Genomic DNA, 18,739 nt, shown 5'->3' on the forward strand with positions numbered 1-18,739 from the left:
AAAGCTGTGAGAGGAGTTGGTTACACAAAGTAGGTACCATGCTTAAACAAGAGGCCCATAGGCCACATCATACACCTGAGCAGCAGTTCCTAGCAATAAACAAGCTTGAGTAAAACTATCATTACATACAAGCAGCTTGGTTCAGAAAAAACTTTTCGAAGGTAACAACTAAAAATTTGTTAATCCTCAAACTTTATAATCAAACTTAACTACAAATTCATCAATTATCATATGCCCTTGTAGACGGATATGGCCTATAATATAAACAAATTTCATGCTTTTTGCCAAGTTTGGTTCCCTATACATTTGCATGTAAAATTTTGATTCCCTATTGAGGTCCCTTCCTAACCCCAGGGGTCATGAATTCTACAAACTTGAAAAATATATGGTGTAAAAAGAAAACCCGTATCGGGTGCGGTTCACTTCGCCCGATACAGGTTTTCTTTTCACACCATGTATTTTTCCGTATCAGGTCACTAACTCACTGTGTAATGAATTTATCACATCAAAGACCTCTAACTGTATATATATCATTCAACTTATCGCTTCGCCAATTTTGTCATGGCTGCAAGTCGAACCCAGCAATAAATTACTTGCTCAATATGGATTTTTATCGCATGATACGTTTTTTTTTCATGGCGTCATGTGACCAAGATCTGACCGATTAGATTTCAACAATTTTGTCTGAAGTGTGATAAGTGTTGATTTTATAGTGGAGTGGTTTGTCTTCCCCAGGTAACTCAGCCCATACTGCCATGTCTCTCTAAACTGTACAAAAGACTCCAAGAGGTTGCTTCTTATACCAAATAGAGGATCCAGGTTTATGCTTGATGGCAATGTAAAATGGGATGTCAGGAATCATCATATAGGTTGGCCCATGATCGTGATAAGTTTTGTATGCTGTAATGGGACAGCTGGAGGGATCCTTAGGGACAGCACACTGTTTGGAACAAAATGCATGCAAGCGAGTTCTAGTTCCTCCAGTTCTTGTTTTTATTTCTTGTTTATGGTACTCTTGGATTTCATTACCCTTTTCATCTTGTTTCAACGAGATGCCTGACCATTTTAATCTAAAGTTTTCTGTTAATTCAAAGTTTTCTGTGCCACTGTGAATTCCGAACATCATGGTGTTTGGCAGTCACATTTTGTTTAGTAATGCCTTGAGACTGTTAAATCCTATGCTACCCTTATCCTTCAGAACTGCTTCCTCAGAGTGAGAGATTCAGCAGTATTTGGTTTAATACCTTCCCCTGTTTGTTTTAGCTATTGGTCTTAAATTCCCTTAAACAAGACTGAATGGATATATCTGTTCACATAAAAAATCTATGATAAATTGTCAAAGTATACATCTGGTTTGTAATCTGAGTCATCAGTCTTGATGATTGACATCAGTAACTGTCAAGCTCACTTGGATCCACTGTGCTTATGTGCTATTTCTCACTTTCATGCTCTTGCAGCAACCATGAAGTGTTTCATTGTGTTATCCGATTTCCTCACGTTATCCGTTTTCCTCAAAGTGTTTCTGTTTTTTATAACTAAGTCTTGTACAAAGTCAGTTTTTGCAACCTCTGTAACATCACTACTACCCTTTTTTCATTTTTTTAAATATCAAACCTTCATTTTCATGTTCACATCAATAACTTGGAATTTCACTCAATTCCGGCTCCAGGAGAAATAATGTCACTAAATTCTAAGTCAGACATGTGATCAAGTATATCAAAGTCTCCAAAAGTCACATCATTGGCATTAATGGTTTGTAAATCATTACTAGAGAGTTTTTCATGTAATATTGCAAAGAAAAAAGATGCAAATGCAGATGATTGTGTATTTGGTATTTTGTACGTTTTGTTTTGCATTATTTAATTTCCATGGCGCATTAAGGTGAAAGATGAAGATAACCTATTACCAACAGTGATCAATCTCATAACTCCTACAAGCAATACAAATTAGATAGTTGGGCAAACACGGAACCCTGGACACACCAGGTCAAAAGTAGTGCAAAATTTAGGCCGCGTAAAAAATGTGTAAAATGTCATCAGTCTCAGAGAGACGTTATCTGGATTCAAATGTGTATGGAGCGCCAAATTAACATATACTCAAATAATTGAAGATATCTTCAATTATTTGAAGATATCATCAATTCAATTATTGCTCTCTTTAATTGAATTAATGCGCACATTAAATCAATTATTGCTCTCATCAAATGACTTTATGCGCGCTTCAATTCAATTATTGCTCTCATCAATTGAATAAATGCGCGCATCAATTGAATTAATGAGAGCAATAATTGATTTAATGTGCGCATTAATTCAATTATTGCTCTCTTCAATTCAATTGATGAGAGCATCAATTGAATTAATGAGAGCAATAATAGATTTGATGCGCGCATTAATTCAATTATTGCTCTCTTCAATTCAATTGATGAGAGCATTAATTTCGTAGAAATATTGCTCGCAATAATTGATTTAGAGCTCGGTATAAATAATTTGATGATCTCTTTAATTCAATTGAAGATATCTTTAATTATTTACAATGCTTTTGTATAAGGAATTAATGCGCGCATCAATTCTTTTAAAGAGAGCAACAATTCAATTAAAGAGATCATTAATTCAATTGTGGATATGTTGAATTGAAGATATCTTTAATTATTTAGTTGCTCTCTCTAAAAGAATTATTGCTCTCTTCAAATCAATTAAAGATATCATTAACTCAATTGAAGAGAGAAATAATTGAATTAATGCGTGCATTAAATAAATTATTGCTCTCATCAAATGAATTAATGTGCGCATCAATTCAATTATTGCTCTCATCAATTGATTTAATGCGCGCATTATATCAATTATTGTTCTCTTCAATTGAATTGTAGCGCGCATCAATTCAATTGTTGATATCATTAATTCATTTGAAGAGATCATTAATTCAATTAAAGCGTGCATCAATTCAGCAGAAGAATTAATGCTATCATCGATTCATTTAATGCGCGCAATAATTCAGAATTGAATATATCATTAATTATTTGAAGAGATCTTTAATTCAATTGTTGCGCGCATCAAATGAATTGATGATATCTTCAAATAATTGAAGATATCTTCAATTATTTGAGTTTATGTTAATTTGGCGCTCCATAAATGTGGTTATCCGGAAAGTCGGATCACTCTGCGAATGTAATAATATCAAAACATGGATTATTGAGCGGTTTATAATAAATCAATTTATCGCAGGAACACTTCTGATGACTACAGAAATCTCACCTGAAAAGCATTTTGGTCTTTCAGATATGTGTAGGCTTGACTCCATTCCCATTTCAATAAAAACTGCTGCAGCAACTTGTGGGCATAGGCCATCCCTGATTGCTTTTCATTTGCGATCATAGAAATTCGAGCAGCAGTGTGTAGGCTAGCAGTGCAGTTGTATCGCCGGGCCAACAAGACAGCTGCATTCTGGACCTGCTGCATGGCAAGATGGCTAAATGAAAATGCATATTTCATCAATGGTTGCAGTACTAATGATTTATAGTAAAGACAGTAATTGCAAAAATGAATAAGCTTGAAGCTTTATTGGGGTTTATCATGAGAGAAAATTATCAAATTGTCTGAAATGATACACTCTAAACACCAAAATCTTCTTAGAGAATTATGTACACTTTATATGTATTGAATTCTTTGGTACAAAACCAACCATTTGGCTGCTTGCTCAAAATTTCCATCTTTCGTAAGCTGGTGCGCCCACAGTGTGTATAGGTCTTCCAAGACTGGGTCAATTGGTGAAAGCCGAACCTTGGCCAAAGCAATGGCTTCTCTGAAATAAGAAATGTTATTAGACAATATCACATGCAACAGACCAATCAAAGGGAACTTAGTTAAAATGTTCATCTGAAAAATTAGTATTCAAACCCAAGGAAAATGCATAATGGAAATAAACACCTGAGTATTAAGGGCTATAAAATGAAATCTAGAAAAAATTTCCTGTTCTGAATGCATATCTAAGCTAAATTCTAATATTCAGCAAAAATAAAAAGTGTATTCTTAAATGCCCGCAAAAGTGCCTATACAAATGAAAGACTTTACGAAATATATTAACATTAATATGATATGAATAATTTGGACTTGTCCTAGAGTCAAACCATAAGGTTGAGAAATTCACAATTTTGGTACATCCTATTCTGCTTTTCCTAAATATGCAATGAGTTTTTATACCATGTCTGCAATTAAGGAAGTCTTTCAAATGATAAAGACAATATTTACTATAATTATTTTGCCTCCACCCTTGTACGTACCCTGGGATCATGAAATTTACAATTTTGATAAAGGGTTACCTGCTCATTCTCAATATCTATTTAGTTTCAATTTAGTATGAATAGTATTAAAGAAGATGTATTTAAATGGTTTACACCTAAAGGCCGAGGTTTTCAACCGTTCGGTTTTCCTCAGGTAAGTTTAGTGCGGGGCGGAGCTAATTTAAGGCAGGTGTGAAGTCCCGAGCCCGAGGAAACCCTGCTACTTGTAGCTTGTATATACCGTCCCAAATACACAGGATGTTATCTGTGTTACCTACATTACCTGTACGTGTTTGTAAGATTGAAAAATTCCTGGTAGTCATTTTTCTTGTGCAGGTTAATCGAAACGTTGATAATTAAATCTAATGAATCAAACATGTAAAAATTAAAGCTCGATAAATCTATCTTATATAAAGGAGAACGTTAGCCATTGAAAACTTAGGCAGATTATTTTTTATTCTAAGTTTTCTTGTATCCATTTGACTGTCTCCGTCAGATACCCGGTATCCGACGATGTTGCCTGTGTGACTCGTCCATAACGCATGGCCTACAAAAACAGTAAGGACATTCGGATTATCCGACAGTTCCTTCGATAACTGGTCCAGACGAAGAATTCGTTCTTCCTCTGGATCCTGCAATTCCAACCATTACACACAAGAAAGAGCCCTTATAGCAGCTAATTTCTCTTCCGATAAGTTGATAGTTACATCAATCTCATTAAAATTAGATGTTAGATCCTCTTCCAATAAGTTGATAGTTACATCAATCTCATTAAAATTAGATGTTAGATCCTCTTCCAATAAGTTGATAGTTACATCAATCTCATTAAAATTAGATGTTAGATCCGCTCGCGTACTCGCATACATATGTATGCAAACACGCGAGTGGATCTAACATCTAATTTTAATTAGATTGCAGTTACATGCACGTTTGTTGCCATGTTTCTAGGGAAAATTACACTTATAAATTTTCAACTGAGTGTAAGCAAAATTTCATTACCGTACGATGTATTTACTCATAATTAATCTGTTTAGCATAAAATTGATGTCCGTGTAAATTATATTCTAACAATCCACAATAATTATTATTAATCGTACCCATTCCTAAGCATAACCTAATATATTCCATTATAATTGATGTAATCATATGCAAAATTTACTACTATTATTGTATGGCTATCTCTACATGAAAGTTCCCTCTCCAGTTGGATTACACGGTAAGCATAAAAAAATTGCACGGATGCCTCGATCGCCAGATAAGATAGATAAGGTATACACAAAGACTAGTAACTAAATGTCCATCAATTCCTAGCATCCAATGTGAAACTCAATATCTCCTGATTGACAAGGGTTCACAGGCCAGGTAAATTTGAAGGCGGTGCTTATTTTCTTGGTCTTTAAAAACTATAAGTTTGTCCCCACCCTGGAGTCAGAACCTCTACCTTGGGGATCATAAGATTTACAATTTTGGTAGAGGCCTTCCTGCTCTACATCACAATGCATTTAGTTTGTCTGGCTGTAGAGATTTTTGGTCAATTTTTGCCCCTCCCATAAAGCCCCAGGGGTGCAGGGCTCCTGAAATTCACAATTTATGTCTCCCTTGTCCCAAAGATGCTTCATTATGAATTTGAAAAGAATTAGAATGGTAGTTATCATGAAGAAGTTCAAAATGTTTAATCATTAATACATTTATTCACTTACCATTTTGGCCTCACCCTGATACCAAAACCCCTACCCCTGGGATCATGAAATTTACGATTTTGGTAAAGGACTACTTGCTCATTCTAAATATCCATTTAGCACTAAATGTTATTTAAATCTTTTAAACACAAACACTATATATACAAAGTTTGGCCCTGCCCTGGAGTCAGAACCTCTAGCCAGGAGGGGATCATAAATTTTACAATTTTGGTAGAGGCCTTCTTGCTCTATATGACTATTTTCTTACAGATCTATGGTTGTAGAAAAGAATTGGTCAATTTTTGGCAGTTTTTGCCCTGCACCTAAGGCCCCAGGGGTGCAGGAGTCCTGAAATTTACAATTGATGTCCCTCTTGTCCTAAAATTGCTTCATACCAAATTTGAAAAACATTGAAATGGCTATTTTCAATCCTCCATCTTCATATTTTTTAACTATTACTTCTTTTTTTTTTTTTTTTTTTTTTAGAACTATGAAACCTTGAAATACATCTTCTATAAAAATGGTGAAAAAACAAAATTTGACACAACCTGGAATGGATGGAACCTTTTAATTCAATTGAACAGCCTCTTGATATATTTATTCTCTCTCTCTCTCTCTCTCTCTCTCTCTCTCATAAAACTTTTTTTCTGTAACTTGAAGATTGATGCATATGCCACTTATTTTGATATTACAGAATAGAAGAAAATAAAGAATTATATATAATAAAAAAAAAAAAAACAAAAAAAAAAACAAAAAACAAACCTATTACTTCTTTTTTTACTCTATGAGTTGAGTTATTCCATTCGAAAGAAAAAAAATTATTTTTCTAAATTTTTACAATATAACTCAGAGGGATTTGGGATTGACATCAAGACATGGTTTAATATGGGCAAAGCCAATGTCTTAATAACTGATTTTTCCAATGGGAGTCAAAAATCTTTTCTCCCAATGTTTAAGTAAAGATTTAATCTGTACACATTTTGGTTCATAGTTTAGCTGCATCATTTATGAAATAAATTTTGGATTGATGTATTCAAGTCCTACATTACATTACATAGTCTTATTGATGAGTCCACTGTTGCTGCTGATTCACCTCTATTTTATAACCCACAGATTCATATATTGGTGGAAAACCATTTTTTAATAAACAAATGTTTGACAGCAACATCAGACTGATTAATGATATTTTCAATGAAGATGGTTCACTTTTTAGTTTTAAACATTTTTGTGATATTCATACAAACATTAGGATAATTCTTTTAAGAATACAACAGCATTATCCATGCAGTAAGAGCATGGATAAAAAATTCAGACCTGGATAAAAAATTCAGACCCTGGAAAAAACATGAAGCTCACAAGTCCATTAATTATGACAAATACTTACACAATTTTGAAATGTTACAAATCAAAATTTTTCTATGAAATTCTTAATAAAAATAACTTGGTCTCAGCTGGCAAAAAGAAATGTAGTGAGCTTTTAGATGTAGACGACAGGGAATGGAAAATAATCCACAAAATACCCTTCAGAGAGACAAAAGACTGTAATTAAGTTCCACTGGTTTCAGTACAGAATTATAAACAAAATTTTAGCAACAAATTCATTATTGTTCAAAATAAAAAGAATATAGATTCTAAATATTGCAACTTTTGTCACTCTGAGGAGGAAACAATAGAACATATTTTATGGGAATGTGATTGTTTACAACTATTTATTGTAGAATTCAAACAATTTTTAGAAGACAAGACTGAGCGACAGATTACAATTACAAAGAAATCCTTTATTTTAGCTTGTATTGAAAATAATAGTGATATACAAAACATTATCATTTTATTTCTGAAGTATTATGTCTATACTGCAAGATGCACTAAGAAACCTTTAAACTTGCCCGCTGCAATATCACAAATGAAATTATTTTATGAAACACACAAATATATAGCATATAAGAATGGTGAAAAGAAAAAATTTGATACTCAATGGAACTTAATATTTACTTAAAACATATGCCTCTCTCTTTTTTTCTCTTTCTCACTATCTCTCTCCATGCACATAATGATAATTATATATGACTTGTTGTATTCATGTACTTTATTATGTGTACAAAAACCAATAAAAAAAAAAATCGAAATGGCAATTATCAAGAAGTTAAAATATGTTCAATTGTTGACGCACGACGACCAATTGCAAATAGACCACCTGTCGAGTTTACCGACCTAAAAGATGTATAGCAGCATCAATATGCACAATAAGTCATTATGATCAGTCAATTTATGATTAACAAATACAAAAAAGTAAAAAAGAAGTTATTTTTTATGCATAAAAAATCATTAACGTTTGCATTCACTGATTTTTCAGCAACATTTTCCGCACCGTTTTGTCAGAGAAATCAGCAGCTATGACATAATTCTTTTAAAACTTATTTGTGACTCACAATGAATAACATAAAGAATTATGGCACCAATATCATAAAGGAGAGTTTCATCAAATCAACCTGTGTGATCAAAGGAAATCTGAATTTTGCACACCATGACATGTTATCGTATACATCTAGGCACCTGAGAGCTATTAACTTCGCTCTATATTCATAGATGCATGCATAACTTAAAGGCAGAAAAACTGGGTTAAGCCTAGAAAATACAGGTTGATGCATAATTTAGTTTGCTGTGTTCAAATGATTTTGAATTTTAAAGTGAGGGGAACATTTTCAACAAGAACATTCATCAGTTTATCTCTTGAAACACAAAAAATTTGTTCTGAATCATAACCCTGGTTTTCCATGCAGGTGTATTTTTTTGACATCAAATAAGTATATAATAATGTTCAAGTTTTATTTCAAAAGCTAAATATTATTTATACGATTTGACAGCAGTGAACTAAGACGGACTCTCTTATCAGATTCACTGGCCACATTTCCACTGGTCTGTTGCTGTTATCATAATCACTGTACTTTAGTTTGTAGAACCAGCAACGCATTCTCTTTATTTCTTATGAAACAAAGGAATATATTACATTGCTGACAAGGATTGACTGAACTACAGCTAAAACTGTGTGACAATGGTAAATATGGGTTCCATCAGGATTTCCCCTGTTCCTGAAGTTTGACATCACAGATCAAAAGTTCCATTTGTTAGTGTTGGAAAAAATGACTTCAACATTTTGAAAACTTTGAAATGATTGTCAAAGCGATGCTCTTGCATTACTCAGGAGAAGAAGTGTTACAATGCATTTGACACTCTTCCTGACACAAGAGGTCCACATGCCTTAGTGCTCAGCCAAAGAAAAACTTACAGAATACTTTAATGTAGATCTATACTCGGTCTTAAATGGACTCAATCATGAAAAAAATGGCTTTATAAGATATTCCAGTAATAGATAGACATGGAAAAATATAGATGTTTACATGCTATTTTCATTGTTATTGCTTCTCAAGAGTAAACACCCCATTTACATATAATCAGCATTAATGAAAATGTACTCCTTCTTATTTTCTTTATAATAATTATTTGTTCCAAACAAATGGGCTGTAATATTAGCAACATAGACTATATACCCATTATTTAATGATATGTAATCATTTATTTTAATAAATTTGAATAACTATTTTCATAATGTACACTTTATAAGCCCAAACATGTTAAAAGAAATACTGTTGAAAATACCATTTGATGTCAATATTAGTCTTTTTTCCCCAATTTTTATGGACTAGACCTTGAATAAATTGTTTTTAATTTAAAGATTATTATCTCAGAAAAAGGATTTGCACAAGAAAATCATATGTTGACAGATCATTTAAAAAGCTATAAGCTCTACAACAAGTACACCCCCCCCCCCCCCCCCCCCAAATCTTGAATTATACATTAATTTATCATATTTTCATACATGTGAAATTTGAGTATATTTATACAACCTTGGATAAAAATTTGAACTATAAGATACATGTGATTTGCAATTATATTTTACATTTTATCAGAAAAAAATTATTCTAGAGAAGGCTATTCACAATGTGAATATAAAACGAAAGTAACAAACTGATTTTGATGGTTTTGCTTATATGATTAATGCATGTGTGTAATGTGTGTTACATCTTATATCCTGAGACAAAGTTTTATATGAATATCTACTGGTCGTAGATTACATGTACATAAATTGGATATATATGTACATATACACCACTTGCGCCGATCTAAGTAGATGCAATCTCAATAAGGAACTAATCGCGTAATAGAGATGCCGCCCCAATAATTTTGAAAAAAATGAGAGGGGATGAGGAATTTTAAAATGACAAATTCATGACAGTCGGTGAAATAAAACAAATTCTTTGCAGCCGTTCTTTGAAGCTTGCGTCAATATCTGCAACATTGGAGCAGCGAACACAACTAAGATGTTACCTGTAGTCACTGGAGTAGCAAAGTGTGAACTTTTATTTTTACATGAGCTTACCATTTTTTGGTTCATGATAATTTGGATTCAACAGCTGCGTAGTACTTTTGAATTAGCAGTTATTACGCTTGAGAATTTTTTACTCTTATGGAGACGTCACCATTGTCGGCGAAGAGCTGCAAAATTTAGCCCTATGCTCGACACTGACGGCCTTTGAGTAGGGCTCTTTATCATGCCACACCTGCCGTGACAGGAATTTAAGTATCGGTTTTTGCGGTCTAATCTGAAAGACCGCCCCATTTAGTAACCTCTTACAACAAGCAAGGGATACTAGGGACCTATTTTAACCCGGATCCTCTCAAAAGAAATAATATTATAATTAAGATCTGGTGGAAATATGAATATGAATAGAAAATATCTAAGCTAATTTCTAATATTTAGCAATATAGAGTAAAACTAAGATATGCTCTTAAAACTTCAATGCCCTCAAAAGTGCATATACTGTTTAAAGACTTTAAATAATATATGTATTATCATTAAACAATATCACTAATTTTGACCCAACCTAAAGTCAAAACCTTGAGGTTGCAAAATTCACCATTTTTTGCACATTCTTTTTTGCATTTCCTAAATATGCATTTAGTTTTTATACTGTATCAGTAAATTTAAAGAACCCTTAATAATAATAAAGACAATAATCTCTATAATAATTTTGGCTCCACCCTTCATGAAACCAAATCCTTACCCCTAGGATCATGAAATTAACAATTTTGTTAAAGGACAACCTAATCCTTCTAAATATCCATTTAGTTTCAATTTAGTATCAATAGCATTAAAGAAGATGGTTTTTTTTAAAAAATGTTTACACATATCCACTATGTATACCAAATTTGGCCCCACCTTGGAGTCCAAACCTATATCCAAGGGATCATGAAATTTATGATTTTGACAGAGGCCTTCCTGTTCTACATCACTATGCATTTAGTTTTTCTTACACATGCAGTTGTAGAGAAGAAGATTTTTGAAAATTGGTGGATTTTTGGCAGTTTTTGCCCCATCCCTATGGCCCGAGGGGTGCAGGACTCCTGAAATTTACAATTTATGTCCCCATTGTCCCAAAGATGCTTCATATCAAATTTGAAAGGAATTAGAATGGTAACTATCAAGAAGTTAAAAATGTTCTATTGTTTACACATTTAATAACTGACCATTTCGGACCCACCCTGATACCTTGCAAAACAGCTACCCCTGGGATCATCAAAATTATAATTTTGGTAAAGGATTACCTGCTCTTTTTAAATATTCATTTAATTTCGATTTAGTATTAATAGCACTAAAGAAGATGTTATTTAAGTGTTTTACACATAAACACTATATCCCATGTTTGGCCCCGACCTGGGGTTAGAACCCCTACCCCCGGGGATCATGAAATTTACAATTTTAGTAGATCGAGTACTTACTGCTCTACATCACTATACATTTAGTTTTTCTTACACATATGCGGTTGTAGAAAAGATTGGTCAAGTTTTGCTCCATCCCTAAGGCCCCAGGTGTGTAGTCCTGAAATTTACAATTTATGTCCCCTTTGTCCGAAAGATGCTTCATGCCAAATTTGAAAAGAATTGGAATGGTAGTTATCAAGAAGTTAGAAATGTTCTATAGTTAACTCATGACACGAGTCACACGACGGACGCAGACCAATTGCAATAGGTCACCGAGTTTACTAAGGTGACCTAAAAATCTGAAACAAATTCAAAGTGTTGGAATCGTGGTAATGACTGACCTCACCAAGACAAACCCTGTCCTGCCAAAGGTGTGGAATGCCATAAGTGTAAGAAAAAGGGACATTTTGCGAGAGTGTGTCGCTCATAATCAAACCCTAAACAACCAATAAAATTCAAGAAAAATAAACTTAATCAGCTGACTGAAACAGATGATAGCAGAAGCAGTGATATATTTGGACTCTTGAAATTCAAGCAGCCAATGACTGAAGTCAAAATCAATGGAGTTAAAATGAATATTCTGGTTGACTTTGGATCCAGTGTCTGTGTAAGCGATGAATCTACATTTGCGAGAATCTGTAAGAAGAAACTCATACTCTCAAATTCGGATGCGATCATTCACGCATATAGAACAAAAGTGTGTTCATAAATAACAACTTTCCTGATTTGTGTGGGATTCTCCCAATTTGAAGCAGTTCAAAAGGCAAATCCCGATATTCCGAACGGGATTGCAAAATTACCCCGAAAATTTTCGAAAAATATCTCTAATTTTACGACAACAAACCACGATTTCCAACCGGAATTTGAAATCCTGTATCATTTCTTTGTGGCTAGCCAATCACAAATCGGGACAATAGCAAGTCATTGATGTTTACCTGTGTCACATGGTATCGAGGTGGTGTAATATACCTGGTCTACCTGTGTCAGGGTGTTTATTGGACAGTGGGAAGCATGTTTTGATAGTAATTAATTGGGAAGACGGATTTCAAATTGACATATTCTTTACACGAATACACGAACATGAATGACAACGATGATAGTGTCACCAACAAACAATCGGACATTCCTGATTTCCGCCTCTCGCTGACAGCATCCAAAATATGCAATAGGTACGTCAAATATATTTTTTTCAATTATAATAATACAGCTTACTCCGGATATATTGAAATTCAGGGGACCAATCTATTTTTTTCAATATAACCGAAGTTCAAAATAAGAGAAATAGGAAATGTTGACCATATCGGAGGCTTCATTTGGCATCTCGATCCCGATTACGAAAGCAGAAATATGAATTTATTACATTACACAATTTACAATATTTAGATAATTGATTGCATGAATCAATTATTGAAGATTTTAATTTTTTTTTTTAAAATATGTGAGTTTTGTTAACTTTTGTTTCTTATTGAGCTGACCAAGAATGAATATTTCAATTTTCGATGTCTACAAAAATTTCGTCTACTTTAGGTAGCGTCTGTACATAATCTTTTTTAATTATTATTAAATTTACACATACAATTTTGAGGTTGATTTTACGTCACATTTTCATCTGGAATTTCGTTTTTGCTCTCATCACCGATATTTCCCATGCAGTGTGTACATGTATATAATAATCGGAAGTAAGTTCTTCCCTGGAAACGATCGTCGTGAAAACGTTTGACACACATGTACATGTATGTCTAACATCAGAATTTCAGAACCATTTTTTTAAAAAATAAAGTTCACTAACATAAGCAAGTGGCATCATGTTGTCTGTAAAGACATTGTCGTTGTCCGCGTCAGATGTTATAGACTTGATTTGGATATTTTAATGTGAACCTAGTCTTGCAAAAACTATTTTTAATGCACTGTGATAGCGGTAAGGTGAGTGAAATTACTGGGGTTAAGCAAAATTGTCATTTCAGATTTTGACTTCAAATTCTTATCTGTTGCAGTTATTAATTTGTATCTGGTGTCCAATGATAAAGTTTTTGTGGGGAGGTCAAATTTTACGAATGATCCTGTCATCAAGCTTTTAAAGAGTGATTATACCCCACTGTTATTTTATTCCTATAAAAACATGCAATGAAAAGTAATTCATGGGAAACCAATGACACCTACCTGTGTAATTATGAGGCCACCAACCTGGACAACTACCATCACAGGTGACTTCAATATAGCCATTATAAAAACAATACATTATAAACTCAGTGAACCAATAATTGATTTCAAAATAAGCCATATTTCAATGTAAGCGATTTCAATTTAACCTCAATTTAACCGATATTTTAATGCAAAGAAAATAAGAGACTGAGACTGGGGATTTTGTTTTACTTCAAAATAAGCGATATTTCAAAATAAGCGACTTCAATATAAGTGGAATAAGCTGTATAGGCTATCCGAATCTATAGCAATGTATTATAAATTTATAGGGGGCGTAGTATTCAATAGACTTTGTGATGCATAATTCGCACAAGTCTGTACTGAATTTGACATTAGCAAGTAGCCTTAATTTACAAGTAAAAACATATATTTTGATGATTTTTTTTTTTTTGGTAATTATTTCAGATGTCATGGGTGCAAAGGTTTTGTTCGCAAACTTTGTGGCAGGGCAGAACACTCCTTTTCTGGTTGCAATGCAGATTGTTCCACCAGACTCTGCAAGCCCATGTTTACATACACTGAGACAGCAAGATCGCCTTTGTAGTCGTACCTAAATGCATGTGCTTTAATTTAAATTTTGATATATAGTCCAGTCATGTTATGGTGTGAAAGGATGCAACTTTTAAATACGTATTATTTGATAATATGTTGTTGGAGAGGATATGTTAGTTTATCATGTTATGGTGTGAAAGGATGCAACTTTTAAATACGTATTATTTGATAATATGTTGTTGGAGAGGATATGTTAGTTTATTTTTAACTTTTTGCTGAATAGTTGATGATTTTAATAAAATAATTATGTATATATCTTTCAAAGTGTTTTTTTTTTTTAGTTTTGTTAAAGTTAATGGTCAAACACACTTGATATTGTTTTAATATATGATACATTACAATGATTAGATTAATATTTTATTTGAAAAGACAAATATTTTCATGGCAAAATGTTGCGAATTTAGAGTTTTGTAAAAAGGTCATCGAGCACAAAATCCCTCATGGGAATTTTTAAAAATTGGCATGTACGAAAAACAAAGGTCTCTTCATAAATTAAGGCATCTGTAGTTGAAATATCAAAACCCTATACCCCTTGGTTCAAAAGATATAGCCCATGTTTACAGACAAGCAAGATCGCCTTTGTAGTCGTACCTAAATGCATGTGCTTTAATTAAAATTTTGATATATAGTCCAGCCATGTTTATTATATGGTGTAAAAGGATGCAACTTTAAGTATTATTTGATAATATGTATGGAACTTATTGTTGGAGAGGATATGCTAGTTTATTTTTAACTTTTTGCTGAATAGATGATGATTTTAATGAAATGATTATGTATATCATTCAAAGTGTGTTTTTTTTTTTTTAGTTTTGTTAAAGTTAATGGTCAAACACACTTGATGTTGTGTTAATATATGATGCATGTACAACTGACTAGATTGATATTTTATTTGAAATGACAAGTATTTATTTTCATGGCAAAATGTCGTGAATTTAGAGCTTTGAAAAAAGGTCATCGGGCGCAAAATCCCCCATGGGGATTTTAAAAGCTGTCATGTATGTGTGTTGGGTGTAAAAGGAAAATTCAAAGCTGAATTGAAATTCAAACACAAATCCATAGAGACAAAAGGAAGCAGAGGATGCTTACTAAGTTGTTTTGTAGCTCAGCTCATAATGTTGAACATTAACCTTTTGGAAAAGTCGACCAAACACATATCCTTCAAGAATGCATCAATCAATTCCAGGGAATAGGAAAATTAAACAAGAGGACCATAGGCCACATCGCTCACCTAAGTCACCAAGGAATGGGAAAACTAAACAAGAGGACCATAGGCCACATCACTCACCCAAGTCACCAGGGAATGGGAAAACTAAACAAGAGGACCACAGGCCACATCACTCACCCAAGTCACCAGGGAATGGGGAAACTAAACAAGAGGACCACAGGCCACATCACTCACCTAAGTCACAGGGAATGGGAAAACTAAACAAGAGGACCACAGGCCACATCACTCACCTAAGTCACAGGAAATGGGGAAACTAAACAAGAGGACCATAGGCCACATCGCTCACCTAAGTCACCAAGGAATGGGAAAACTAAACAAGGGGACCATAGGCCACATCACTCACCTAAGTCACCAGGGAATGGGAAAACTAAACAAGAGGACCATAGGCCACATCACTCACCTAAGTCACAGGGAATGGGAAAACTAAACAAGAGGACCATAGGCCACATCACTCACCTAAGTCACAGGAAATTGGAAAACTAAACAAGAGGACCATAGGCCACATCACTCACCTAAGTCACAGGGAATGGGAAAACTAAACAAGAGGATAACTGGCCATAGGCCACATCACTCACCTAAGTCACCAGGGAATGGGAAAACTAAACAAGAGGACCATAGGCCACATCATTCACCTAAGTCACAGGGAATGGGGAAACTAAACAAGAGGACCATAGGCCACATCACTCACCTAAGTCACCAGGGAATGGGAAAACTAAACAAGAGGACCACAAGCCACATCACTCTCCTAAGTCACCAGGGAATGGGAAAACTAAACAAGAGGACCACAGGCCACATCACTCACCTAAGTCACCAGGGAATGGGGAAACTAAACAAGAGGACCATAGGCCACATCACTCACCTAAGTCACCAGGGAATGGGGAAACTAAACAAGAGGACCATAGGCCACATCACTCACCTAAGTCACCAGGGAATGGGAAAACTAAACAAGAGGACCATAGGCCACATCACTCACATCACTAAGCCCTGCTGTTGTTCACCTGTTGTATGGTTTAAAAAATGGGTCAAAGAGTCAATTGGTCGGGTTGCAATATTTAGAGTAAATAATGTGGGTAGGGATTTATTTGGTGGTAGTTATCTGTTGCCCCACTCGACTTACTGCTAATAATGCAGTCACGGACAACGACATGTCTCTTACTGTTACCGTGAATAGTCACATTTCCACGTTTGAAAGATGTACACTCGGTCGTGGCGAAATAGGACAATGGATGTCTAGAAATTGTGGACGTTGCTGGCTTATTGGCCTCACAAATTCTGCAAAACATTTTGCCATCACGAAAATTTCCTCCGCCATTTCAGGACTGGGGTTCTTCCTTTACTTTTGCATTTCTCTTTAGACATTGCTACGCCATCTTTTGATGCAGAACTTTCCCCCGTGTGATTCTTGAATTTCTTTGTTACATGTACAAGGCTGAGGCTTCTGTTTTTTACTATTGATAAATCCAAAGTGCTCTAAACCTCGTTTTCCCGCCATCTTGATTGTTTTGACCGAGACTAAAAATATTTATTCAGACTTCCGATCCCGATTCTAAAATTTTACTGGTTGCCCAAATTTTCTTCACTCGCGAAAATGCGACTTAATTATAATCTCTTGTCGCAAAATTGATTTTCTGGTTGCAAATGCGACCGTTTTACTCGAAACTTGGAGCACTGCTGATATATGTAATATTTTAAAGTAATAATAACTAAAATGAACAATAACTTCAGGTGCTTGAATTGTATATGATTATATGATAAAGAAACAGAATTTCTCTATTTATATTGCAAATTTACAACTCATGCCCAGAAAATTTGACATTCATATATAATTGAATTTTTCCTCAGAGGTAGTACAACTAAATTTAACCACAAAAGATAATCTCATTTACCTTTTTCAAGTTGAACTCTATTTTTAGTAACAACTTTTTGCTGTAGCGCCCATATTCGACAAAGGTCAGACTTCAAAAAACCTAGTGCATAACTTCAATATATATACTTACTTTCTGCAAAGTTTCAAGGTTGTACATAAAAAACTGTAGGAGGAGTTGATTTCACAAAATTTCCCCAACCGCCCGCCCGCCCACCCGCACTTCACCATACTATAGACCGGATTTGCACTAAGTGCAACCCGGCCAAAAATGACAAAATATCTTACTCACTGGAAATTTGAAAAATATTTTTAGGTCAACACACTCAAAAATATCAAGACCCGGCCATTAATCTCCATAAAATATGGTTACACCTTCAGAAATAACCACTTACTATTTTCCAAAACAAGTAAATAGATAAATATATTGTCACTCTCACTTACAAAAAAAAAGGTTTCTGTGCCCATCTATATTTCCTTAATGCTTTCTTTATGATTCAGACTGTTTTTCATGAAAATCTGATATCTGTTACATCTGTTCAACATCTTCCCATTATTGTGTAATATACATTTGTACTTGACTGACACCTGTGACCTTGACACGATTCTAGATGGAGCAATGTTTGTCAGTTCAGTATAAAGATTAGGTTAACACTTGTTCTGTAACAACACTGCATGTTTTAGAAACGAAAGCTCTGGAAACTTCATTTTACTTAGTGTACACTGTTTAGTTTGCACAACCTGATATCTGCATGGTTTTATTAACCTGTACTCTGTATCATTTTGTTTTTTATTTTGTTCTGTATTATTTTATTTTATTCCACATTATTTTGCTGTGCAGTATAAATGTATTCTTAATCAAAACCATGGTATAACCCCCTTTCATTCAATTTCATGAATGTGTGCTGCATGAAGAAATAAAACCTCTGGTATTGACTACCTGATAATGTATATATACGAGGGCTGTTTGATATGTAATGTGTATTGTACCACAGTGCAATAACGCTTTGTACGATTTCATGGATGATACTCTTGAATAGCTCTATTCAATACCTTTCCAACAGTATAAACACGAGCCTTCAGCTCCACATAGTTCAGTCTTCGAAATTAAGCAGTAGCCT

The 18,739-nt window shown here is 34.1% G+C and overlaps 1 protein-coding gene across 1 annotated transcript in view; it reads right to left on the reverse strand.

The window, feature by feature from the left end:
• Nucleotides 1-18,739, reverse strand: part of LOC125682083 (gem-associated protein 5-like) — a 311,122-nt gene that overhangs the window by 85,124 nt on the left and 207,259 nt on the right. Inside the window, exons 21-22 of the mRNA XM_048922476.2 lie at nucleotides 3,679-3,798; nucleotides 3,252-3,465 (exon numbers count right to left, since the gene is read on the reverse strand). Coding sequence (XP_048778433.2) covers nucleotides 3,252-3,465; nucleotides 3,679-3,798 — 334 coding nt within the window. The remainder of the gene's footprint in view (nucleotides 1-3,251; nucleotides 3,466-3,678; nucleotides 3,799-18,739) is intronic.

This window comes from Ostrea edulis, chromosome 2 (genome assembly GCF_947568905.1).
Source record: "Ostrea edulis chromosome 2, xbOstEdul1.1, whole genome shotgun sequence".
In the NCBI taxonomy this organism is placed as follows: domain Eukaryota; kingdom Metazoa; phylum Mollusca; class Bivalvia; order Ostreida; family Ostreidae; genus Ostrea; species Ostrea edulis.